We start from the raw sequence: 26711 nt of genomic DNA on the forward strand, positions 1-26711 counted from the left end.
AAACCCTAAGTGGAGCCTCAACTACTGCTTCTGTCTTCAACCTCTGGGTTTGCACAAATGCCTTTGAGCTGCGAGGGAGGGAGAGAGGAGGAGAAGAGAGGCTAGGAGAGGAGAAGAGAGAGAGACAGAGAGAGAGAGACAGAGACAGAGAGAGAGAGACAGAGAGAGAGAGACAGAGAGAGAGAGAGAGAGAGAGAGAGAGAGAGAGAGAGAGAGAGAGAGAGAGAGAGAGAGAGAAAGAACAACAGGGGTCAGGACACTCAAGTCCCTGAAAGCACCGACCCAACCTTGAGTCCAGCACCAGTGGTCCCCTAATCATGGCCAGGAGTGATCCTTGAGCACAGCAAATTATCACCCCCCCAAAAGCTCACAAAATAGAAAACTGACTCAGCACCATTGATTGCAACTAACTCCTGGCACCCCACTTCTGCTGTCACATGGGGACTTCTTCAGGCTCTAATTAGGGGCTGCTTGAGGCCCCAAGTTTCTGCCGTTTGCAGCCACATCAAGATGCTGGTATGAAGAGGAGAGATGCCATGTACAGTGGCCATTTTGGCCAGTGTGAACATCAACCTGGAAACTACATGTTTCTCTAACACCCTCTGCTGATTCCTTTTCCTTTCTTTTTGTTTTTGGGCCCCATGAGGCAACACTCAGGGGTTACTCCTGGTTCTGTGTTCAGAAATTATCCCTGGCAGGCGCAGGGCACCATATGGGATGCTGGGGATCGAACCTGGGTTGGCCAGGTGCAAGGCAAACGCTCTCTCCACTGTGCTATCGCTCTGGCCCCTGACTATTTCTTTGCTCCCAATAGCCAAGGGCTTGGAGACATCGGCTAGGAATGCAGATTTTGGCCCTATTTTGGCCTCTCCAGGCTGTGGTTTCATAGCCACACAAAACAGATATTCCTGGCTCCTCCCCTACATCAGGAGTCCATAGAGGACTTGTAATGATTCTTCTCCCCCGCTTCCAATAGGAGACTAGAAGGGGACAATCATTTCAGTACTTCACCCCAAAACCTCCACCCCAGTTCAAACTGTCAGTGCCCATGGGCCCAGCCCTCTGCAAGGCATGAGGGGAGAGTTGTGAAGCATGAAGATCAAAACCCTCCACTCCCCAGCCTCCTGGGTACAGTCAGAGAAAGGACAAACCCAGCTGGGAAAGCCACGAGGAAGGCAGTGACAGGGGCCCATCCCGCACTAATCCTGCATAGTGTGAACCCGGGAGAGATGACAGGCAGCAGGCAGGTGCCCATCAGAAGTGGCCCCACAGCGCGGGGGGGCAGCTGGCCTTACTGCTATCCGAGCTATTAATAAGCCCTAGAACAAAGGACGGAAGCTTCAGTCAGCTCTGAGGCAGTGTGTGGAGAGGTGAGTAATCTGCCCGGCCAAACATGTTTGCTCTCCATGGGAAGTTGGGAGGCTGGGGCAGTGCAGCCGCCAGTGGGGGCGGGTGGATTCCAATTGTTTCAAACCCCCTCCCCCTTCATTGGCACCTTCTCCAGAACTTGAAGATGACAATGAGGATGACTCAGCTGCCGCCCACCCATCACCCGGCCCATTCCTGTTTAGAGACACTGCGTTCCCTTTGCTCGGATGGTTGGGGTGGGGGTGCCCAGAAACCAGCATCTGTCTTTCGCTGCCCCTCTAGGAAGAATGAGGCCTCAAGATGGAGCTTTGTGGCTGGGCAATGGATCTTGGGCACAAAGAAAGTGCCTACCTCAGGTTGCAGAACCCCACATTGGCTCCTGAAAGTCTGACTCCCTGAGACAACTGAGGTCTGGCCCACGCCTGCTCCCACCATGAAGGCCAGATGTGGCTTGGCTGCAGTGAGAAACACAGGCCTGGTGACATTTAGGCCTTTCCTTCTGTGAGTCTAGTTTGCTCCCCAAATTTTGTTGTGATGGCAAGGAAAGACCCCCCCCCAGCCCCCTGGTGGCTCGGCCGGGTGCTGGGGAGATGGTCCTCCATTTTCCAGAGCCTGGCCAGGATCCTCCTGTGAATGGCTTTGGGTCCTGGCTCCAATGCATCCGGGGCTTGAGTAGGGTAGGGTGGGCTGAAGGGATGAGATCCTGGCTGCAGTGTGGGCCTGGGGACTCCCCAGATCCAGGAGAATGGCCCCCACTGTACAGGGGAGTCTTTGACAGTTCATGGGAAAATCCAGTTATTAAAAAAAAATTACAGGGACCAGAGAGATAGCAAGAAAGTAAGTCGTTTGCCTTGCATGCAGAAGGTCATTGGTTCGAATCCCGGCATCCCATATGGTCCCCAGTGCCTGCCAGGAACGATTTCTGAGCGTGGAGCCAGGAGTAACCACTGAGTGCTGCCGGGTATGACAACCCCCCCCCCCCCCACCAAAATTATAGGACCAGATACTATAGTGGCTAACATGCTGCCTTGTAATGTGGAGACCTGGGTTTGATCCCTGGCACTGCGGAGGGTTCCTGAGCACAGAGTCAAGAGTTAGTCCTGAGCATAGAGCTAGAAGTGATTCCTGAGCACCAGGCCAGGGGTAATCCCTGAGCACAGAGCTGGGAGTGAGCTCTGAGTACAGAATCAGAAGTGAGCCCTGAGCACAGAGTTAGGAATGAACCCAGAGTCAGGAATAAGCCCTGGAATGAATCCTGAGAACCACCAGCATGGCCCCAAACCAAGAACAGAACAGAAAAATCAGTCCAACACTGAGAACCTCTGCTTCTAGAAATGCCAGCCCTGGCTTGACCTGGAGTGCGGCTCCCGCCTTCTTCCATAAATGGTCAGGCCCTGTTGCATGGCCTTAGCCCAGGCTGTCACTTCCACATTCATCATGTGCCCCCCTTAACTAGCAGAATCTCTGACCAAGTTCCCGGTAGCTGGGCGGTATTTTATCTGCCCCAACTCCCCCTAGAGAGAGGCTGTACCTCATAAACATCAAGAGACTAGAAATCTGGCATGATTCTGAGGTTCTGCATGCCACAGCCAGAGTGGACATTGTTTCATTAAAGCCCTTTAGATGCCATCCACCACCATCCAAGCCCATCCAAAGGGCTTAATTCAACAAACATGGGGGTCAAGATGGGTGTGGGGTGACAAGAAGGATAGGATGGCAGGGACCACCCAATCAGACACAGGCCTTCATTCTAATTTTTGTGTGTTTTTTTTTTTTTTATTGTGTTTTTGCATCATACCTGGCAGTGCTCAGGAGTTACTCCTGGATCTGTGCTCAGGAATCACTTCTGGCAGGCTTGGGGGGGACCCTCTGTGATGCTTAGAATCGAACCCAAATGTCCTACTCATGGGGTTATCGCTCTGGCCCTCATTCTAATTTTTGGATTAATTTTTTCACTTTTTTTGGGGGGGGTATACCTGGTGGTGCTCAGGGGTTACTCCTGGCTCTGTGCTTAGAAATCACTCCGGGGCTGGCGCGGTGGTGCTAGAGGTAAGATGCCTGCCTTGCCAGCACTAGCCTAGGACGACGGACTGCGGTTCGATCCCCTGGCGTCCCATATGGTCCCCCAAGCCAGGAGTGACTTCTGTGCGCATAGCCAGGAGTAATACCTAAGCGTTACCGTGTGTGGCCCAAAAACCAAAAAAAGAAAAAAAGAAAAAAAGAAATCACTCCTGGCAGGCTTGGGTGCCGGGAATTGAATCTGGGTCTGTCCCATGTCGACTGCATGTAAGGCAAATGCCCTACTTCTATGCTATCGCTCCAGCCCTAATTTTTTCACTTTTAAAAGTCAACTTGCGGTTCTGTGACTTACAGTTAAGGATGGTTTCCATGTACATACTCATATAAGTCCTCCCACTTATAAGCAGGATCATTCTGGATCTCTCTCACCTGGCTGGCTTCTTGCAGCATGCTGTCTTTTTAATGAGTTTTAGTCAAATTAATTTGCTGTTGGATTTTTATGTTGTTTTATTTCTATTTTTGACATATCTGGCCATGCTCAGGACTTGTGAGACCATCTGGAGTTCCAGGAACTGAACACGGGACAGTCAGCCATGTGTAAGGCCAGCCCTACCTCCTAGACCTCTCTGGCTCTTTATTTTCTTTTTTTGTTTTTTTGTTTTTTGTTTTTTTTTTTTGGTTTTTGGGCCACACCTGGCGGCACTCAGGGGTTACTCCTGGCTATCTGCTCAGAAACAGCTCCTGGCAGGCACGGGGGACCATATGGGACACCGGGATTCGAACCAACCACCTTAGGTCCTGGATCGGCTGCTTGCAAGGCAAATACCGCTGTGCTATCTCTCCGGGCCCTTATTTTCCTTTTTTATTGTAGCTCAGTAACAGGGAAACATGAGTGCAAACATGAATGCTTCTGATGTCAAAGCCGCTACTGTGATGTCACTGGCACTGAAATGCCCACAACAGTCCACCACTTGCAAAGTCTAATGCCAGGATGACCACGGCGGCTCAGTGTCTGCAAGGGTATGTGTACAGGTGTGTGTGTGTGTGTGTGAATAAAGAAGTATATGTGTGTGCATACACACACATACATGCACATGCATCCAGGACCTCCTATAGGTGAGCCACGTGTACACAGCACCACATGCCCAGTTCCAGAATTTTCTTAAAATGCAGCACATGAGGGATTCTTCCTCTGAAACAATTCATTTCCGCCATCATGAATCACAGACATTGGTCTTGCCCAGCATTTTTTGGACTGGACATCAAAAGCGAAGGAAATAAAAGTCAAAAATAAACAGCCAAGGCACCCAGCAGTAGGACAAAGACTTCTGTAGCGCCCTGTCCCCCAAGAGGGGGAGAAAGTGTCATATCAGCAGGATGAGGGGCCAGTATGGAAATGTAAGAGCTGGCGCCAGTCATGGCCCAACAGTACAACAATCTGGCTTAAAGATTGAGTAGAGGACCAGAACTTTCTTCAGAGAAGACCACAGACCACCAAAGGCACAGGAAGAGGGGCCCCTCCTTGCCACCACTGGGGAGACCCATCCAAATCTCAGGGTGCCATCACCCCCTCTTGGGAGAGTGGTTGTTACCAGAGAGACCAGTGGCAGTGGCGAGAACTGAGGCACACAGGGTCAAGGGTGGTTCATGCAGTGGGGGAATGGGGTGCCCAGGGTGTAGCTGCTCAGAGAACAGCAGGGCCCCCTCAAAAAACCAGTCGAGCAACTTCCCTAGACTTTGCATCAAGTGCATGTGCCTCTGGCATCTGCTTCTCTGGGAAATTCTAGCTTTCAGAGGAAAGAGAAACAGCAATGGGGAAGGATCTTCATGGGCCCGTTCCTAGTAGGTGTCGAACCCGACAACTAAGACAGACATGGCCTGTGTGCCCGGGTGAATGGACACACCAGGTAATGACAATGAGAGCCACCGAGGCCAGACACCTGTCACCTGTAGGTGCGTGCAAGTCACCACCCTACAAGGGAGGCCACTCTCCTGTCCTAATAGGAAGTGGTCACTTTCCCCTGTCCTAATAGGACACTCTCTCACCCTGCAGGAGGAAGAGGAAAGAGGAAGGAAAAAAGGGAGGAAAGAAAGAACAGGAGTAGACATTGCTAGCAGCCAGCCGAAGGTTCTGGAAGGGTTCAGCCAGAGGAACAGGAGATGCAGGTGACCCACATTCAGTCCACATCACCCACATTTGCCCCCCTTTGCTCCCCTGGGCAGCTGCCTGACTCCCTGGGGCTTTCAAACATCAGAGGTCTGGGGCCCAGAGCAGGCCCAGTTGCATGCTAACTGCCCTGGGCTCAAAGCTATTCTTCAGGAGCAGTGAAATCACCCTCTCATCTGTCCACCCTGCTGCAGGCTGTTCACCCACATAAAGGCACAGGAAAAGCCTCTGTGTCCTCCATTTCAAGTCCTGTGCCAAAAGGTCTTAGAACCAGCCAGAGGATCCCACTGATGGGTCAAGGGGCCATGGCACGGCCGCAGTTGAACATGGCAGAAATGTCGCTAGCCACGTGCTAGGAGGGTGAGGGCCACGGTGTGTCATGAGAATGCAGGGAGATGTGGTTCCCCACCTGTAGACCACCACTCACCCGAGGACAGAAGGCTCCCACTGCTGCCACTGATAATCTTGCCTTTGCTGCCCATGTTGGCCAGCTTGGACGTCTTCAAGGTGCCTGTCTCGGTGAGGTCAATGGCAATCTCGCTCAGGCTCCGCGCTGCGTGGATCTTGGACTGGAAGGGACAGAGGGCTGGGTCAGTTCTGGGCATCCACCTCCTGGTGTCAGTGGTGGGGCCCTTCTCTGTACCCTGAGTTCTCTGCAGGCACAGAGGCAGCAGGAGACAGTTCCCTGAGCCCCTTCTTCTGCAGACTCTGCTGCCAACTCCTGAAACCCAGGGTCCCACTTTGCCAGAGTTTTTGGGTGTGTGGCTTGGGGCTCCCCTTGATGGCACGCAGCTCAAGGTGCAGGAAAGCCCCAGATGGCAGCAGCTGGCACACACAAGTACGTCCCAAGGGCTGGGCACAATGCCTGGCTTCTGTGTGGGCACGTACATGCCTGTGCCAGGCCCTCAGCTTCTGTCTCCATGCGATTCCTAGGCCCCTCTTCCAAGTGTCCCTGTGGGCTGAGATAGCGGGGGAAGAGCTTGGCACTCTGGGTACTGCTGGTGGGTGGTGTGGAGGAAAGACACTATTGGGGGACCCTGGGGCTTCAAGGGAGTTCCTTGCTCAGAAAACCCCCCTCTGTGCAAGACTGAAGGCCATGGGACCCCCTGGCCTTTGCTTGAGAATATTCCAGGTATGGAGAATCCAACAGGTGTGGACCATGTGGTCGGGGCTAGGCTCATAGTCATGTAGTTATGTGCTCCTCACCAGAGGGTGAGATCCTCCCTCCACCATGCAGGGAGAACCCTAAAAAAGGATGAAACAGGGCCACCTGCTGCCCCCCTTGCTCACATCTGGCTGTCCCCCAAAGCCCTCTGAGCCTGAACCTCCCTCCTCTGGCCTTTGCTGTCCACATGGGCTAAGACAGACTTCTGGCTATGGGGCAGGTTCTGTGAGACAAAGAGATGTCAGGGACAGGGCCAATAGAGCCCCTTCTTTTGGTGGGACCTCGCCTATGAGTCTGTCTGACATCCTCTCAGTCCTGCTGAACTTCCTAGAACCCCAATGCTTCTCTGTCTCTGTTCAGGCCCTTCTTGGCTGGTGGCAGAGTGGGGGTTGGGGGGATTTCTTGGGATCTCTGGAGAGCCCTGGAGAGAGAGAGAGAGAGAGAGAGAGAGACAGAGAGAGAGAGACAGAGAGAGACAGAGAGAGAGAGACAGAGAGAGACAGAGAGAGAGACAGAGAGAGAGACAGAGAGAGACAGAGAGAGAGACAGAGAGAGAGACAGAGAGAGAGACAGAGACAGAGAGACAGAGAGATGGACAAAGGGAGGGGGGCTGGGTTGTATGATAACCACCGTGTATGTGTGTGTTGTGAGAGAGACACAGACAGAGAAAGAGAGACAGACAGTGGGAGAGTGGGAGAGGGATAGGAGGAGACTGATATTCTGTGTGTGTGTGTGTGTGTGTATAAATCATACAATTACTCTGTCTCAGAGGGAGGGATGGAAGGGAAGGAGAGAGGCTGCTTCATTCACTACTCTGCATGTGTGAATATAATTTGCACAATTACCATGTGAGTGTTCCAGAGGGAAGGAGGGACAGAGAGGGAGACTGGTCTGTATAGTAATTGTGTGTGTGTGTATGTGTGTGTGTGTGTGTATAAACACAATTACTGTGCATATAAGTCACACACAATTACTCTGTGTGTGTATGTGAGTATGCACATGTCCCAGAGGGAGGGAAGGACAGAGGAAGGAGGATGCCCGGCATGGCACAATGGCCCGAGGATAAATGCCGGATGCCAGGGTTGGGCCTGGCTGCCGACTCAGGCCTCCAGCCGGCACTTGTCCCTGATAAGCATCAGGCGCCGTCATGGCCCTTCTGAGCAGGGCATGGCTGACCCAGGTGGATTGAGCCGGAGGCTAGCGCCAGTCTTCCAGTCAGCATAGTGGCCAGAAATATCTGGAAGCCCTTCGCCCCAGGCTTGTGGGCCTCAACCCAGAGTCAACCCACCGTGGGAGACAGGGTCCTTGGTCTCCTACAGAAAAGAACCTTTCAGAAACAGCAGGTGCCATGGAAGGATGTTATTTATTGGGGGGGAAATCTCAGAAAAGATGGAAATGTGGGTGATTGATTAGTCAAAAGGGGGCATGTATTCTGGATAGCTGCTATATGGTGCTGTACCATTGGGCCTTTCCTGTGAGTGCCTCTTTTTTTATGGGCATGAGCCAGGACAATGGATGCCACCGTGCGCAACATGGGGCTACCGGAAATGCCTCGAGAATGCAACAATGGGACCTGGGTAGGCACAGATGGGGCAGTGGGACCCTGTGGTTGCCATTGGTTGTCCTGTGTGAAATGCTTTTTGGTGTAAAAGGATCATTATTTTAGTTCTCTGAGTGCCTGGGGTAGAATCCTGGTCTCATGCAAGCTCCGGTTTCTCCTTTGGATATTTCTAGGGTGTCAGTTGTACCAGTGGGCCGTGCCCCCAGCCCAGTGGCTAAATTAAGCATCTTCCACTGCAGCATAAGCCTGACTTGGAAACTGGGGCTGAAGTTTAGCTAGAAACACCTGCAGAGAGACAGTTTCCCATCTGTGGGTGGTTTCTGTGAATCTCATGGACCCACATGCCCTGAGTGTGGCCAGCAGGTCCATGTGGCTTTCTCCAATCCTTGGGAGCAGAAACACTCCCCTAACCTGTCCAATTCACCCCAGAGGATGAGCTCAAAGAGGTGGGAGTGGCCAGCCAGCTCCGCCCACCAGGTACCTGGGAGGTGTGTTGAAGCTCTGAGAATGGGGGAGCCTCTGTGTTCTCACCACCTACCTACCTGGGGCCCCCGCATCTACAGGGTGGGTGGGCCCTTTCCCAGGGCCCCAGAGAGAGGAGAGCAAACGAGCTGGGGCAGTGGTTCTCTCTTTTTTCTCCTCTGTTTCCAGTTTTGCATTTTTGAAAATGGGAGCTGGCAGCTGGAAAAGCCCGGAGGGTTTGCTAGGCAATTACCCTCCACACCATGGTGGTGTGAGGGCTGCCAGTGCTCCCCTTTCTCCCAGACAGAAGACAATGTGTCCCTGTTTAAACACTCTAGAGGGCCGACTGCTTAACCGGGGAATTTCCCAGGTTCACGGGCACAGTGAGGACCCCTTTAGGCAACTTTGGAGCCTGGAGCTAGGCAGCAGGAGCACTGGGCAAGGTCACCTCATTTATGTGGCCAGGATGCAGCTGTGGCCAGGGTGGTGGCGGTGGGCCCAGTCCTGGGCCTTACCTTGCTCTGCTTCCTGTCCAGGTAGAACTGGTGCTGGCTGATGGCCATGGCCCAGATGGACTTGATGAGTGCCGGGCACGCGTACCAAGTGTGCACTGCAATGCCGCTGTGGCCAAAGGTCCTCCTGGTCACCGAGGCCCTGCAGGGGTTGGGGATATCAGCCTTGGGCAAAGAGGCCACTGCACTCTGCCCGATCCCAAAGCTCCTGTGTTTACAGAAACATCCCCCACCGCTAACACACATTCCACAGACACACAAGGGAATACACCCCACAGACATACAGGAATCCACAACCCCCCACAAACACATAGGAACACATATCCACAGGAATACACATCCCGCAGAAACACAGGAACAACTATAGACACGCAAGGAACACACACCTCATAGACACACACCGAAACACAGATCCTATAGGCACACATGCACAGGAAGACACAGTTCACTGACACATAAGGAACACCCCCCACAGACACACACACAACAACACAAAGGAACATATACCACACATGTGGACACTGCCCAGGGTAGAGAAACAGGCCAAGGACCAGCTTCCAAAACCAGCTGTGGACCTGGAAATGTGGGACCTGGATCCTCCATACTGGCGTGCACAACACACAGCACATGTGTGGCAGCCATGAGCATGTCCACTGCCCATATTGATCTAGGCCACACCATGCCACAGTGCTAGGTCAGCTGCCCATAGCCCCACCCAAGCACTTGGCCTGCGCCAGAGGCTGGTGTCTCCTCCTGGTGATGCCCAGAGATTCCATGTACAAAGAGCGGTCCCCAAACCTCTGACCCATCACCCTCAGCACCTCTGACCCCACCTCTGACCTCCTCTCCTTTGGCCCCACTGTCTGACCCCGCCCCGCCCAGAGCCTGATCACCCAGGCAAGTGGCTCGGAGATCTGCCCTTCCCAAAGTGGTTGCTTCACCCCCATCTCCATCCCCTACCCCTGGCACTGCAGTCCCTCTCCTGTTCTCTGTCAGTGACAACTGGACCCTTGTGAACTAGCTAATCTTTCAGTTCACAGATACTTCAGGGTCAAGAGTTGCCGGGAGCTGCCTGATCTGGGTAAAGGGTCATTCGAGGGCACTGGAGGGCTGTTCGAGGTGGGGCATCAGCGCCCAGCCCAGTGGAGACCAACCTGAGAGACAGAAAACCTCCTGAACAATGCCCTTAATAATTTCCCCAGGCGGCGCAGCTTGGGGAGCCGCAGGAGTGAGTGCCCGGCTAATGTCACTGGCTGGAATCACCCTGTGGGCCTCTAATGTGGGGTATCCAAACCCAGGTATTCGTCTTATCTGCATCTCCTTTGAGGAAAAAAATCACTCAGCACCCAGAGTACAAATCTATCTTCTTTCAGGGATCAGAGCAATAGCACAGCGGGGAGGGCATTTGCCTTGCCCACGACCAACCTGGGTTCAATCCTCAGTTTCCCATATGGCCCCTTGAGCCTGCCAGGAGTGATTCTTGAGTGCACAGCCAGGAGTAACCCCTAGCACCACTGGGCACCAATAATAACAATAACAACAATGATGACAATAATAATAATAATAATAAAATAAAAACAAAAAAAACGAAACCTATCTTTCTGTAAACCGAGAACCTATGATCTGGCCCCCTGCCCAATAATTCTCGCACCACAGAGGGGCCACAGGGCTACTCTGGGAAACACTGAGCCAACTCCAAGTTCCCTGGAAGACATGGGCATCAATTTCAGTCCCCTTTGAGAAGGTAGGCAGATATGAAGAGTGAGTTGGAGTGGAGAAAAAGAGGTGTTCAGGAAGACAGACTCCCTGCCCCCCCTTATTTGTTTTTGAGGTCACATCCGGTGATGCTCAGGGGTTACTCCTGGCTCTACACTCAGAACTTGCTCCTGGCTCAGGGGACCATATGGGATGCTGGGAATCGAACCCAGGTCCATCGGTCCGTCCTGGGTCTGCCGCATGTAAGGAAAACAACTTACCGCTGTACTATCTCTCCGGTCTCCCCGCCAACCCAAATTTAAGATGGAGAGGAGATGATGTAGCCCAGAGAGGGGAGCAAGTTTGCAAAGGAAGGAGAGGGAGCACAGTGGGGAGGGTGCTAATTTGATTTTTCCTGGACCCCACATCTGGTTCCCTGAGTCCGGCCACATGTTATCCCTGAGTACAGAGCAAGGAGTCAGCCTTGAGCACCACTGGGTGTGGCTCTCCAAATAAACTAACAAGACAGCAAGAATGGGAAAGTGATGGCATTCTGAGTGAGAGTTTGAGTGATGGGACAGGTGATGCATTTAGAATTAAAAGGTAGAAAGGGTTGTACGGAGGGCTAGGCTGGGCCATATGTGAAAATCCGAAGAAATGTGGGGGCAGCTGGCAGTGTCCCACACCCATTAAAAATGCAGCTGTGTTCGCGGCAAATTTCCCCTCAAAGGACAATTAGCAGCCGCGTCTATAAATTGGGAATATACATAAATATGTGAATATATGTACACACACATATAGATATGGTTATGTAGATACTTATGCATTTTTTTTCTATTTTGTTTTCCTTCTTGGGGCCTCCTCAGTGCTCACAATGCTGTTCATAGTGCTCCCTTTGAGAAGGGAGTAGGGCAGTGGAAGTCACCCAAAGGTGCTGCAGACCCGAGGATGTGGGAAGGTCCTCCTTGCCTTCCTGGCCCCCAAAGCCCTTGCAGTTGGGGTTAAGTGTAATCTGTCCCCCAGAAAGCCCGACTTAGGACCAGCATGGTTGGCCCTCGGGGGACATGCCCCCAGGTCCCCTTGGCCATCTCACCCAGGACAACACAAGGTCCCTACTCAGCTAGGAAGGCAGGAAGCACCTCAGTGGTGACTGTACTAGCCTGTCCCTGCAGCTGGGGTCAGAGTGTCACATGTCACAGCAGTGAGGTGTCAGCAGGAGACAGGCACGATGAGGCGTGGCCAATGATGGCCCACCCTAAGCTCAGCCTATCAGAAGTCAGTCCCTTCTAGAGCTCACCTCTGCATCCCCATGGGTCTGTTTGCCTGTCTGGGGGGTCAGGGGCACATACAGCAGTGCTAGGCGACTGTTCCTGGCTTGACTCCCTGGTGCTTGGAATCCATAGTACCTGAGCCTCTGGCATGCAAAGAGCTTGCTCTCTTCTCTCTCTTCCTAATTTCCTAATTTCTCTTCTCTCTTTCCTAATTTCCTCCAGGGATCTGACCTCCCCGCTCCCCACTTCTCTTTCTTCACCACCCAACACCAGGAGGCTCAGCTCTTCCTCCTTAGGACGACTCTGTGGTGCTCAGGGTCGGTGCCCTGTAAGTGCCACCCCCATAACTCTGCCTGCTGTCTGTCCCCTTGGTGGGTTCCACCAGGGTGCCGGTGTGAGCCCGTTTCAGTGGGGCCTGTTGGGGGGGAGTGGGGGGTGGACCACAGACCCACTCCTCCTCCTCTGGTCTTCCCAGCTGTGCTCCTGGTCTCAGATTTCATCCCCAGTCTCACTGCAGGGGCAACTCAGCAAAAATCAAGATTGATCACTTCCGCCCGCCAGGGTCAGACCCGTGTGGCAATCACGTGGGACCCTGGGAGCTTGAAGGAACATTGTGCAGACAGGCAGGGAAGCCAGCGAGAACACACAGATGCCTACACACAGACACACGGAGATCCGTGCTTATAGAGAACACACACATGAACACAAGTGCTCACGCACAAACACATGGCTTTGCATGATGCGCCTACACTGCACACACATGGGCACAGCAAACACACGTGCTCACACATGAACATATGCTCACACACAGGGAAACACGCTCTTATACAATGATTCTTGGAACACACATGAACGCTTGCACACATGAGCACAGACCCTCTTCAGGGACCTGTTCAAGGTGCCACTCTAAATTAGATTCCCCTCCTCCCCTCCTGATTCCCAGGAAAGAAAGAACAGCATTGGGTGCCCGCCCTGGAAATCTACCTTCTACAAACACAGATGCACAAGTACCCTCCCAAGGGCACCCATGCCTCTGGCGGCACCCAGCAGGGGTGGGTTCTTCCCCTTTGGAAAAGGCTGCCCTGGAAGGTCTCTGTTCTGTGAGGCACCCCCTTTCTGCACCTTCTCATGGGCCAGGCCCTCACTTCCCTCTGGCCCTGTTGGTTCACATCTCCCTCCATTCATTCACCTGGAGAAGGCGGGTGGGTGCCTTCCTGCTGGGTCTTCTCCCCTCTCTACTCAGGACCCCCCTCTCTGCAGAGGTGAGGTCCTTGCACCCAAGACCTCAGCGGGAGCAATCCTTGCTGCTCTCCCCCAAGAGAGCCAGCCAGGGGAACCTTGAAGTGCCAGGTCTGCAGGCTAAGTGGAAAGGATGCCCAGGGAGGGGCTGTTTAGTGCTGATGACGGGGTGGGGCGGGGAACCCCCTTCTGTTATCTCCAGCAAGCCCCCACCCTGCTTCTGATGGGGGACACCGAAGAGAGACTTCTCCTTCTCCAAAGGCCAGGGCTCCCCTCTCCAGTGCCCCTTCCCCACCCCACCCCTACCCCTGCTCTCACAGTGATTTCTGAAGTGTCGCCAGCTTCCAGGCAACTTTGCCTCAGCAGCCCGGGTTGCCGAGAAGTCAGAGACAAAGAGAAGGGACCGGGCCTCAGGCCAGCACCCCGAAGACGCGAGCCATCCCCACATGGGGGACATTTTGGCTCTCTGGGCTAAGCGTGACAGAGTATTTCCAGCATCGCACCCCGCAGCTCTGACAACCTCAAATCAGCGCTCAGGGGGAGCAGACAACTAACTGGGCACAGCCCTTTTTAGAGGACCCTCCCACATATCCCATTCCCTGGGCTCTGGGGTTCTGCCCCCAAAGGTGCCTTGACAGGTCACCCCATGGCCAGTTTTGGTGCAAAAATTCCCCCAAATGGTCCAGCCTGCCGCCTGCCCGGAAACTTGGGGTCTATCACCAGATGTTCCAGCTCCCCAAAATCACACTCCAGAGGCTGTGAGCAGAGCCATCTCTGTGCATATTGGCTCACAGAACACGTGGAAGAAAAACGGGGGCGAGAGGGGGCAGTCCATGGAATCGCTCGCTCCATTCTGTACACCCACGAATCAAACTCCAAACTATAGCTCAACGGCTGGTGAGTTGCCTGGTTTAAAGTTTGCTCTCTGCCCGCCAAAATGTGCCCAAACAATGACAGCAAGTCCAGAGCCAGCCCCCAAGAATAAAATAAGAATAAACAGGCAGGGTCTGCCAGGAGGCAGCAGAGGACAGACAGGCAGATAGACAGACAGATGGACAGACAGACAGAGACAGACAGAAAGACAGGCTCATTCATCAGTCACACGAACCAAGCCCATCCCCAGCTTACCGGCGTGGGTCATGGACCTCCACGGAAAACTTCTTCTCTCGGAAATAGAGATTCTCCAGCTGTCTCCATTGGAATATCTGGGCGGAAAACAAGGCAGTTCACACTGGGGCCCAGCACCCCCAAGAACTCACTCTCCAGCAAGGCAAGGCAAGGCAAGGCACGGAGCCTGCAGTCGGCACTTTTCCTTATCAGAGAGAGAGAGTCGGGGAGCTGTTGGCGCCTTCTCTAACCCCTTCACACTGGCACCCCACAGCGTCTCCCTCTTCCAAAGGGCCAGTGCAGCTGTGGATATCTTCGTAGTTTTCTTATGGGGAGTCCTGTGGGTCTTGCCTTTGTTGAATGCTCCCAGACAGACAGACTTTTCCCTCCGAGGAGGGAACAGGGAAAGAGAGGGAGGGAGCAAGGGGAGGCGGAGGGGAGAGGAAGGGAGGGTGAAGAAGGGAGGGGAGGGGAGGGCCAGGCAGTAGCCCCAGCCTCCAGCCCCAGCCTGCTTCCTCTCCAGTGCTGAAATGGGAAAGCAGTCAAATTCCCAGCCTCCCCCGGGACTCCACTTCCTGCCTGCTAATGTGCAAATCTCTGACTGGCCCTGGGTATGTGGTGGTGGTGGGGATGGTGGTGTGGGGGTGTCTTGAGGGGGCCAGGGAGCAGCTAGCAGCAGGCGGCAGGGGGATACATTGACCTCTTGAAGGGGGGGGGGCATTGCATAGGCAATGCTTGACCACAATTCAAGCCTGTCCACTCCTCTGGCTTCTTTCTGTGGCACAAAGAAAATCCAGAGGCAAGTAGGTCCCCCCCCCAAACTTCTGCAGCAGGAGTGGGGAAGGAAAAATGGGGTGCAAGGCGATGGGGAGGAGGAAGGGATGTTGCTGTCACCAGCCTCCAGGAGTCCCCTGCATTCCCGCCCCCACCCCAGCATTCCTCTGGCTGCAATGGGCGGGAAGGGGGGGTGTGTTCCTGTCACAGCCACAGCTCCAGAAAGTTAACGTGACGCCCTGGGAAATGTCTCATAAGTTCAAGTGGGGCGGGCTTTGGAATTCACACTCTGACGCTGCCCTGTGCTGCCTGCCTCTCTTTCTAGAGCCTTCCACAGGGGCTGGGTTTGCCCCTGGGAAGGGGAAGCAGAATCCAGGTCTTCCTTGGCTCCAGACCCCACTGCAGGGATGTGGGAGAGAGGCAAGTTGAACCCCTGGGGCTCCCCACCCTCTTCCCAACTAGTTCTCTACTCTGAAAAAGGGGGTGTCAGTTTTCCCGGGATCTCCCAGGCAGTCTTATGGGAAAACGCTGATTCTAGAAGGGCTGGGCTTCTCCCTCACCACAACCCTCTGCAACACCCCAAAATTTGGGCGTTCACATGAGCCATGGGGAAGAGAGCACCCCCAGTTTTGCTATGCATGGCTCACTGTCACCAAGGAGAAGGGGCCTCTCCCTGCACCACCATGCCAAATGCCCTTTCAGGGTGACCCTTGGGTGATGGTGGGGACACAAGGATGTGCATCTCAGTGGGGTCTTGGTGACTCAGAACAGGGGATAGAAAAATCCCTCCAACACTCTCAGTCCTTTTGTCTCCCCCTCCTGAATCCCCGCTGGACATAGATTCTCACTCTGAACCCCAGAACTGCAGGCAGGTCAGAGCTCCCCCAAAACTGTCTGCCTCCTGTATACTCTGAGACTGTGCTGAATCCCCGTGTCCTCTGCCAGATGGGCAACCCCTTTCCTTGTTCCTCCACTCTGTTCCCAGCAGCCTGCAGAAGATTTAGAGCCTCCAAAAAACCACTTGGCAACACCCCACACCAGTCTTCAAGGCCCTCAGCCTGAGTCTGGCCTTGGGGGTGAGGAAAGTCCAATTCTCTGTGGGCAGAAAAGGCCTTTCGGGAGGGGCAGAATCAGCCCCCAGCCCACTCAGTGCCTTTGAAGATGGAGGGGCGGGGCACCACATGGGGCTCTGAGTTGGTTTAGAGGCCAACCAGGCTGGGGAGGGGCAGATGTCCACAACCAGGTGGTAGGGGCTGGGTCTTTGAAGCTCCCAGGGCTTCATATGATACTCCCAGGAATGGTGATTTTGGAAGTGGTGCTCCTGGACTGATGTTTTTGTTTGTTTGTTTGTTTGTCTGTTTGTCCACACCCAGTGGCACTCAGTGGTTTCCCCTGGCTCTTGCTCAAAAATCACTCCTGGCAGGCTCAGAGGACCATATGGGATGCCAGGAATTGAACCCGGGTTTGTCCTGGGTTGGACACATGCAAGGGAAATGCTCTACCACTGTGATATTGCTCAGGCCACTGGTGGGTATTTTTTGGGTTTGGTTTTTGGGCCACACCCAGTGGTGCTTAGGGGTTACTCCTGGCTCTGTGCTCAGGAACTACTCCTGGTGATGCATGGGGCAACCACACACACACACACACACACACACACACACACACACACACACACACACGATGCTATGGATTGAACTTGGGCTATTTGCATACAAAGCAAATGCCCTACCCACTGTACTATCATTCCAGCCCAACACACACACACACACACACACACACACACACACACACACACACACACACACGAACGATGCTATGGATTGAACTTGGGCTATTTGCATACAAAGCAAATGCCCTACCCGCTGTACTATCATTCCAGCCCAAGGACTGGTATTCTTAGGAAAGGAACTCCTGGGCTGGTATTTCTGGGAGGTACTCCCAGGATGATGCTCCCACATTGGTGCTCATGGGATAGTGCTCCCAGGTCGGGTGCTCCAATCTATGTTGTGAATGCAAGACTGGGAGGGTGATGACAGGGCTGAGTGGAAAAGCAAAACCTGAGATCATGAGCTGAAAGTCTTACAGGATAAAGGTCCCAAGTGCTGACGCAAAGACTGTCCCTCACCAAGAGGAAGGTAGGTGGCAGGGGGAGTTGGGGAGGGCAGCAGTGGGCACTGAGGTGGGCTGCCTGGCCTCTGTGGACTCCCACAGTGGAACCTGAAAACCCCTCACAGAACGCCAGATGCTAGTGGGCAGGCATCAGGCCCTGATCTGTGCTCCACATCCATGAGCAGAACCTCCTGACATGTGGGACAGAAAGTTCCAGCACATGCCAGGGGGCAGGCTGGGACCCAGAGCCCTGTGGGCTCGGTGACTAATTATAAGCTAAGCAATCATCCTATCAATCATCTAGGATTTATTAATGAACGCTCATGAAAGCAAAGCCCCTCTGCTGTGATTCCTCGGGGACCCCTACGCCGAAGGCTCTGCGAACCTCCTCTTTGATCACTGCACCCCTGGCCAGAAAAGTGCCCTTGGCCACACAGTGAGGGAAGGAGCGAGTTTGCCAAGCACCTGGCCCATGACTCCAGCCTCCAACTATGTGTGTCCACACCACCCGCCAATTAGTCGTAGCAGCCGGGTCTCTAATGAGTGGTTAACTTTATGAGGGGAAGGACCAAGGGACCCGTCAGCAGGACAAACACCACCCACCACTGCAGCATGTGGTCCTCTCTGGCCTGGGCTGGGCCACTGGATCTTTTCTCACGGGTTCTGGATTCTCTGATTCCTGAGATGGAACTGAGGATCTCATAGGAAGGAAAGAAGGAAGTACAAGGACCCAATGATCTCACTGGGCTGCCAAAGAAATGAGTCATGTGTGAGGGGGTAACACCAAAATGGGAGAGCCATCGGCCATTGATTAAGAATAGTGAAAAGGGGGCCGGGCGGTGGCGCTAGATGTAAGGTGCCTGCCTTGCCTGTGCTAGCCTTGGACGGACTGCGGTTCGATCCCCCGGTGTCCCATATGGTCCCCCAAGCCAGGAACAACTTCTGAGCGCATAGCCAGGAGTAACCCCTGAGCGTTACTGGGTGTGGCCCAAAAACCAAAAAGAAAAAAAAAAAGAATAGTGAAAAGACTTGAGGGAACGAGAGGGGAGCCAAGAGGGACAAGATGAGGGGTCTTGGGACATTGCAATCTCCTGGCAGGCCACCAGATTGAGCCTGGGACCCAAACCACAGTAACTGATCTTCAAAGGAGACAGACAGGCTAGGGGTGGCTAGGACCCTTGGACCCTCCGAGGGAAGTTGACCTGGTGGTGGGCTGGAGGTTGTACCCCTGGAACTATGGCAGACTCATTTGTACATCATGGTGCCTAAATAAAATAAGTGATTTTTTTTCTTTTGGGGGGCTTCTTGGGCCATACCCAGTGGTGCTCAGGGATTACTCCTGGCTCTGCACCCTATGGGATACCAGGGATTGAACCTGAGTCAGCTGTGTCCAAGGCAAATGCCCTCACCACTGTGCTATTGTTCTAGCTCTCTGAAGTGACTTTTTTTTTAAAAACAATAAGAGGCCTAAATTCCTCTGGCTTCTGCTTGAGAATGTCAAACAAAAGTCTTATCACCAAGGACCCTCCCAAACAACCCCCCTCCTGCAGGGATACCAGGGACTCTGCTTGCCCGGGAAGTGAACACTCAGTAGAGACCAGCCAGAATGAGTCTCTTTGAGATGGTAACTGGAACCATCATGGGCCATGGCTGAAGCCTCATTCTTCTCACCTAGGCTGAGCTGCCACCACTGTGTTTGTTCCCTGTCTGGCTTTCATGTCCCTATGGGCAGCATGAAAGGGGAGGCCCACAGGGGACCCCACCAAGCACTTAACTGCCCCATCCTAAAGCTGTATGTGGCAGAGGGCAACGTGCCCTGAGAGATGGCACCGGATCCCACCCTCCCAGGATTCTTCCTGAGCCAGTGCACACCCAGGAATGTGCCCCAGAACCTGCAGAAAGCCGCTATCATCAGGGGAGCAGGGATGTCAGGAGGGCCTGACCTCACTGGCCCCTACAAGTTGAGACATGAGTTTCTTGATGCCTCTGTGGAACTTCCCAAAGCTCAGGCTCAGGGTGGCGCTGTGCCCAGGACAACACCTCATCCTTCCACATAGCAGCTGGGAAACTGGCACCAGCTAACTCAGCCATAGGTGTTGGGACTCCCCACCTCAGAACTCCTGTCCTGGTCCCATCCATGGCATGAGGTACCCTCCGACGTGTGGTGCCCACTTGGAGCAGAGCTGGATGGCAGTAGTGGTCCCGGAGGAGCAAGCAGGAATCCAGGCCAGAAGGAAATGCATGGAAACCTCCACACTCAACTCCCTGCCTTTGTTCCTGGGAGGCCCAGAACAAAGTGGAGCTGTCTCCCACCTCTGGCTCAGTCCAAAAAGAGTATTGAGTCCCTACTCAGCCCCAGGATGCCTGAAAAAAGGAGAGTTTCCTTCACTAAAATGGGAAAAGTCAGGGGGTACCCAGCAGGGCCCTGGGACACTCAAGTATGGCCTGGAAGGAGGATGACTCTAGAAGCAGGTACTGAGTCAGAGGGTTGGTCCTTACAATGGATTCTGCTTTACTGGAAGAGCTGAGGAGGATGGGCCAGGGCTGGGCACCATGAATATACCCAGATGGAGCTGTCTCCTGGGTACCAGCCTATGCTCCTGGGCCAGGGAGGGCAGGATGCCCAGGGCTTGCTGGCATTGAAAGCAGTTCACAATGTAGCTGGGAATACACACCCCACGAAGCAGAAGGCACTCAAGCCTCAATACTTACCTTACTGTGCAGTTTTAATTCTAGAAGTGTGTGTGTGTGTGTGTGTGTGTGTGTATGTGTGTGTGTGTGTGTGTGTGTGTGTGTGTGTGAGAGAGAGAGAGAGAGAGAGAGAGAGAGAGAGAGAGAGAGAGAGAGAGAGAGAGAGAGAGAGATCAAACTCAGGCAGGCAGAGAAAGAGAGAGGTAAGGGCTTGTCTTGCATGCGGCTGACCCCAGTTCAATCCCTGGTGCCTCATCTGAATTCCCTGGAGAACCACCAGGAATGATCCCTGAGCACAGAGGAAGGAGTCAACCCTGAGCACTGTCAGTGTGGTCCTAATCCCTGCAGCATTGAACTGGCAGCTGTCCCCTACCCACAGCTGTACCCCTACCCTATCCAAATCCAACCCAGGATGAATATGGATCTATTGCTTATTATTATTGTTATTATTATTATTATTATTATTTTGGTTTTTGGGCCGCCCAGCGGCACTCAGGGTCTACTCCTGGTTCTGTGCTAAGGGATCACTCCTGGGAAAGCTCAGAGATTACTCCTGGCTGTGCCCCAGGAGTCACTTCTAGCAGGCTCGGGAGACCATTTGGAAGGCCAAGGATTGAACCCAGGTCAGCCGAGTGGAAGGCAAATGCCCTACCTGCTGTGCTATTGCTCTGGTTCCTGCTACTTATATTTTTATCTGTCTGGGGGTTGTCCTCAGAGGCACTTGCGGGGGTGGGGGTGGGGGTGGGGGGGTGGGGCATCAGTGCCCCTGCAGATTATGCACTCCAGGCCACTGAGCTCTCTGGGCTCCTGAAACTTGCTGGGGAACAGTCACATTCTTGGGCACAGCAGCTCTCACAGTGCCTGAGATCAACCCCCTGCTGGGGACCCACTTCCTTTGCTGCCCCTAAACTGTCACCTTCTTCAAAAGGGGTGGGAGGGGTAGGGGCAGGGAGACCACAGGAGGAGACATGCAGAGTGAAGGCGGGTTTCTGAGGCCTGTGGGAATCAAGGTCCCATGGATTCCCAGCCCTGGTGGCTCTGGGGAACAGGCATCCCTGTAACAAAGAGACGCTGTTTGCTCCACCATGCTGCTGTCTGGGTAGCGGGATAAGAGCAGCATGTAGCAATATTGGCTGGGTCAAGGGCAGAGGCACTTTTGTTGAGGAACAGGGGCTCTTTGAGAGGCAAAGGTGCCACGAGGAGAAACCAGACTCGCTCCTGCTCAGTTTCCCCATCTCTGATGGGGGGTGGGGGGGGGAAGGAGACAGAGAGAGAGAGAGAGAGAGAGAGAGAGAGAGAGAGAGAGAGAGAGAGAGAGAGAGAGCGCCAGTCACAGCTCCTCTGAATATACTGCAAGTGGGTCAGGTCAAATATTCTCAAACATTCTTTTTTTGTTTATTTTGTTTTGTTTGTTTTGTTTTGGGGTCATGCCCGGCAATGCTCAGATGTTACTCCTGGCTCTGCACTCAGGAATCACTTCTGGCAGGAGTTGGGGGGACCCTATGGGATGTCAAAGATTAAATCCGGGTCAGCTGTGTGCATGGCAAATGTCTTCCCCTCTGTGCTATTTATTGTTCAATAAAGTCCCTCTCAGATTTTCTTGTTTGAATCTCTTGGGGGAGCTTTGAAGATGTCTTTCTAATAAGTCTGATGGCATGAATAGGCCCGACCCCCATCATAATGAAGACCTCAGCATCTGGGGAGGTGCAGAGGGACAGATGACCCTGTGTACTCTGCTCTGGGAACCCCTCATCAGGGGGTCCAGCGACTTCAGAGGTACTTTTTCTTTGGTGGGGGACACACCTGTCTGTGCTACTCGGGCCAGCTGCTGTGTGTCATTCCAGGACCCTGAACCCAACCTCTCTCATTTCTCCTCCCTCATCCCACAGAGCACATGCATCGGCCCTTTGACACATCTCTGTGGCTTGGCCTTTGAGCCTCGGAGTGGTGGGAGAAGGCGGGCTTAATGTTCCGGATGTGTGTTGCTCTAAGGAACCTGAAAACCAGAATTGAGTGAGTACCGCATCCTCGGAACTGGGCCACCTTCCTGTCCCCCATTCTCCCCTGCAAACCAGGCCAGAGGTCAGGCTAGACCAGCCCTGAGCGTGTACCGGGAAGGAAGGGCAAGACTGTCGGGTAGGATGGAGGCTGGAATAGCAAGCTGGTGGGGGTGTGGGGAGTCCATAGGGACTAGGTCAAGGGTGGAGGGAGGGGCCCCACCGAAGGCCAGGGTTCAGATACTCAGAGAAGAGGAGGAGGAAGTCAGGGTGCATTAGGGGCTGCGAACATCCTGCCTAATTGAGATGGCAGTCTGGCTGTGAGTTCAGCTAATGGAACATTTCCTGTCAATAGGGTGATTTCTTCCTGTCTCTCCATCTTAGTGCCAGACTCTACTCAGTTCAGGGGGGGGGGGGAATGGAGAAGGGGTGCTTCAGGATGCCTCGGGATCCAAAGGGAAGCCTCCCCTCCTAAGCCACTCTTAAGAGCCAAGGAAGGGAGTTGGCTGCTGGCCCTGCGCAAGGCTTCTAAGTTCTCTGCAATCTCCCCTAAAATCCTTCAGTCTGCACCAGCTTCTGGCCTTCCCAATGGAGTGAGCATAGACACAGAATGGACTGCATGGTGTGGGGGGTCCTCACAGCCTCATGGTGCCTTCTTTTGGAATTCAGGCTCTGGACAGGAGAGGCTGGTCCGTTCCCAGCCCCACAGCTCAGCAGAATTTGTGGGGACAGAGTTTGCTTTGGTTTTGGTTTGGGGCCCACACATGGCTGTGCTCAGGGCTGACTCCTGGCTCTATGTTCAGAGGTCACTCCTGGCAGGGTTCAGGCCAGGAGACCCTACAGTGGGGTGTTGGGGATGAAAGCAGGTTCAGCTGGAGCCTTCACCCCTGCACTCTCTTTGCATCCCCTTATTTAGGGGGGGGATCAATTTGCAGATTCTCACAGGAGCTGATCAAACCCAAGACATCAAGCCTCGCATGCTCAGAATTGGGGCCTCCGGATAGTCCCTATAGCCCGTCCCACTCTGGGCTCTGCTCCTGGTACCATGCAAAGCAGCCTATAACTGGGTCACAGTGTCGGGGCTTTGCCCAGGCGGGCACCCCCTGGTGCTGCCAGCTTCCAGGTGTGCCTGCTGGCATGACGCCTGCTCCTGACAGGCTGGGAGCCTAGGTGTGGCATGACAGCTCTCCTAGTACCCCTCTGCTGGGGTTCGAGCCTTGGTCCTGGGACTCATGTTCTGAGGGCACTGGCTCAAGCCCTCTGCAGGAGACAGTTCCAGCACCAGAAACAGGGTACTCTGGGGACCCTTAAGCATGGTACCCCTGCAGTCAGGGGCATTCAATCACTGGTCTGTCTTGACCACAGTGGGGAAGAGAATGTCCTTCACTGGTTGAGCTTCTGCACATCCCACAAGGCCACCCGCTGTCTGCTGCTAACACATAAGCCCTTTTAATACATCCACTCTTTGTTTTTGTTTCTTTTGGTTTTGGGGCCACACCAGATGGTGTTCAGGGCTGACTCTTGACTCTGCAATCAGGGATCACTCCTGACAAGCTTAGGGGATATTATGGTGTGTTGGGGATTGGACCTAGGTTGGCTGTGTGCAAGGCACACAGTCAGGCCCTTCCCCTGACTTCCCTTTCTTCAGGGGCTCCTTGGAAGGCAGGGAGAGTGCAAAGGCCAGGGATTACTCCAGGCCATTGCCCCGCTGAGTTCAATCTACCACCACATGTCTCCTGAGCATTCACTGCCAGATTCAGTCCTGGTAACCCAAGACTATTGGGGGGATGTGGGAGACTCAGGAATACAGCACAGTTGTGCCCCATTGAACCCATATCTCAGCAGGCTGAGAATTGCCCATGAAGACTTCAGACTTCCTGAGCACCACTTGGGAGGTCCCTACTCTAAGGAGGGTCCCTTGAAACATCTGAGCTCCAGAGCTCCCAGCTCAACACCCAAACACCCACTTACATAGCTCGGAGAACCTCATAGGCTGTACCTGACAGTGCATATGACCCTCTAGGAGCACAAGGCTTGGAGTGAGCCCTGAGAACTGCAGAGGGAAAAAAGTAATCTAAAATTGGGAAGTGATTTCTGCCTCCTCCATGTCTCTAGGAGAGAAACCACAGTGCAAAGGCTCCTGGGTGGACCTTGCCTGACTGTGGGGTCCTGACGGCCTCCCCCATCCACCAGCCCATCATGCCCTGTGCTTTTTCGGACCCCTCAATGTCCACCTGCATAACTGCTTCCTCCCTTTAGGCCTGTCCCTCACTTCCTCTATTCTCTCTCCTCCCCTTTCAAGTCCACTGCTAGCTTCTCTGAGATTCACCGCAGCTCGGAGGCCAAGATGGGCGATCCTGGTTGCTACTCAGTTGCCTGCAGCTGGAAGTTGTGTGTGTGTGTGTGTGTGTGTGTGTGTGTGTGTGTGTGTGTGTGTCTACTTGCTACTGTCTCATGGGAATGTAACACATTTTGTGGGATGCAATGAGCAGATGAAGGAGGGAAGTGATCAAATAGTACAACACTCCCCAACTCCAGACAGACTTAAAATCCCAACCACTTCCTGCAAGGCCATGCAATTCTGAATAAGGACTCAGTGGGAGTGAGCTCTCGATTCTCTTACCAGCACCACTGGTCCCCCCCCCCCCCATCAGGGAGGCTCAAATGAGGGATCCCACAATCTTGGTGACAAGGGAAATGGGCAACAGACAGCACAGGGTTGGATTGCAGGGATCATTCATTAGAGGGAGCTAAGAGGGCTTCAGAATGAGCTACAGAAGCAGTTGCCTGCTAGGGTGTCCCTAGGGGCCAGCACCCTAATACTCTCTGTGGGCTTTACCAGGAACCCAGCTGAGATGGGAGGGTCAGATTCTGAAGACTCCGGGCCTTTGCTTTCATCAGCTAATGTTTGGGGCCATAGCCAGTGGTGTTGGGGTGCGGTCTGGTGAGCTGTGGAGCTGGGAATAGAATCTAAGGCTCCTGCATGCTATACCCGGGCTTTGCCTGTGCACTGTCTCTCTCAGGCCCCACACTGGCTCAGGACAGTGTTGGTTTGGGAACATGCCAGCCCAAGGCTCAGGCACGCAGGTGCTTAGTGTATGTCCAGGCCTCAATGCAGCTGAAGCGCCTTGAAGCCAGCGGAGTGAGGCCAGGGCCCACCCGGCCAGCCCAGTGGGGACCGACTCGCCCCCGTTTCCTGGCCCAAGCTGTGGGCGTCCCAGCCAGTGCCTGCTCCTGCCTTTTTTTCCATTGTAATTTTGCAATTTGTTCTGGTCTCAAAAATGTGTGTAAATGAAAACAGAGAGAATTCGAGCCCAGGGTCTCTGCAGAACATTCTGTTTTGTGTTTGCACAGATCCTGCTCCGCTTCCCTTTCTTTTTGGCAAGCGACTTTATTCTTCCCAGGTTTTGGGTCACCCCTCATGTGCCATGGAAGCCCGAGTCACCAGCAGCAGCACCCCCTTTCTGACCTACCATTTCTCCTTCACTGCCTCCCAAACATCAATGCCACACACCCCAACTCAAATTGGCCCCAATATGAGGGATCTACTATAAAATGAGGAAAAGTAGAGGATGGGATTATAGCATAGCAGGAAGGACATTTGCCTTGTATGAGGCCAACCCAGATTCGATCTCCAACATCCCATATAGTTGTCCAAGGCAGCTAGGAGTGATTCCTGAGTACAGAGCCAGGAGTAAGCCCTGAGCACCACTGGGTGAGGCCTTAACCCCTCCACCAAAATTAGTATAATAATAACTTCAAAATAAAATAAAGGAGAAACTTAGGGATCAGGACAGCCCTTTAAAAGGAGCATCTGTTTTCCTGCTTTGGGAGGGCGGGTCTCAGTCTTATCTTCATTAAAGATAACAGCCCTGGTTTCCATAGCAGTGACAGGAGGAACGCCAGGCCTGCTGGGTTTCTGGGAAGTCATTTGTATACACGTGAATTCCAATGCACAGGGCCTGGGGCCTAGTGTGACATGTACGTGAGACACGTGTATTCCGAGGTACCCACTTACCTTTCGTGGCTTCACCTTATCGTGATAGTCATACTGGAAGATTCCTTTGTAGCTGAGGCCCAGCCACCATGGGATGCCCTGCTTGTCCTAGGATATCAGAAGGAACGTGGGTAAGTGGGGGACAGGAAAGCAGCAGACATACTCTCTGGCCCATCTGAGTGCAGGCCAGCAGACTAAACCCCTGTATAAGAGCTACCCCACTGTCTGCCCTCCAGGCCAGTCCTTCACCCACCAGATGGGTTATGGGGGGCAGATGTACAGAGATAGGGCAGCTGAACAGAAGCTGAGATGCTGGAGAGTGAGCACTGATGAAGGAGCACAGTCCTAGAATACCCACTGCCAGATTCTGAGTTGTGATTCTACAAACAGGCTGATTGGAATTGTCCATGCATGAGAGGACCCAAAGGTGCAGGGGGTGGGGGAGATGGCAAAGGGGGTTGCATCTTTTGCTGGATCTATCTTCAAAGTCATGGCCAGGTATAGTGCCCTACACCACCTTCATGCATAGAGGGCGAAAACCCAGAAACCACTTTTCAGATATTCGTGGTGTCTGAGC

General features: G+C 53.6%; 1 protein-coding gene across 3 annotated transcripts in view; it reads right to left on the reverse strand.

The window, feature by feature from the left end:
• Positions 1-26711, reverse strand: part of FRMD4A (FERM domain containing 4A) — a 337218-nt gene that overhangs the window by 23448 nt on the left and 287059 nt on the right. For all 3 annotated transcript variants that reach the window (XM_049777757.1, XM_049777756.1, XM_049777758.1), the window contains 4 exons: positions 26156-26242; positions 14588-14664; positions 9258-9396; positions 5982-6123 (listed from right to left, as the gene is read on the reverse strand). In XM_049777757.1, coding sequence (XP_049633714.1) covers positions 5982-6123; positions 9258-9396; positions 14588-14664; positions 26156-26242 — 445 coding nt within the window. The remainder of the gene's footprint in view (positions 1-5981; positions 6124-9257; positions 9397-14587; positions 14665-26155; positions 26243-26711) is intronic.

This window comes from Suncus etruscus, chromosome 7, assembly GCF_024139225.1.
Source record: "Suncus etruscus isolate mSunEtr1 chromosome 7, mSunEtr1.pri.cur, whole genome shotgun sequence".
NCBI classification, from domain to species: Eukaryota; Metazoa; Chordata; class Mammalia; order Eulipotyphla; family Soricidae; genus Suncus; species Suncus etruscus.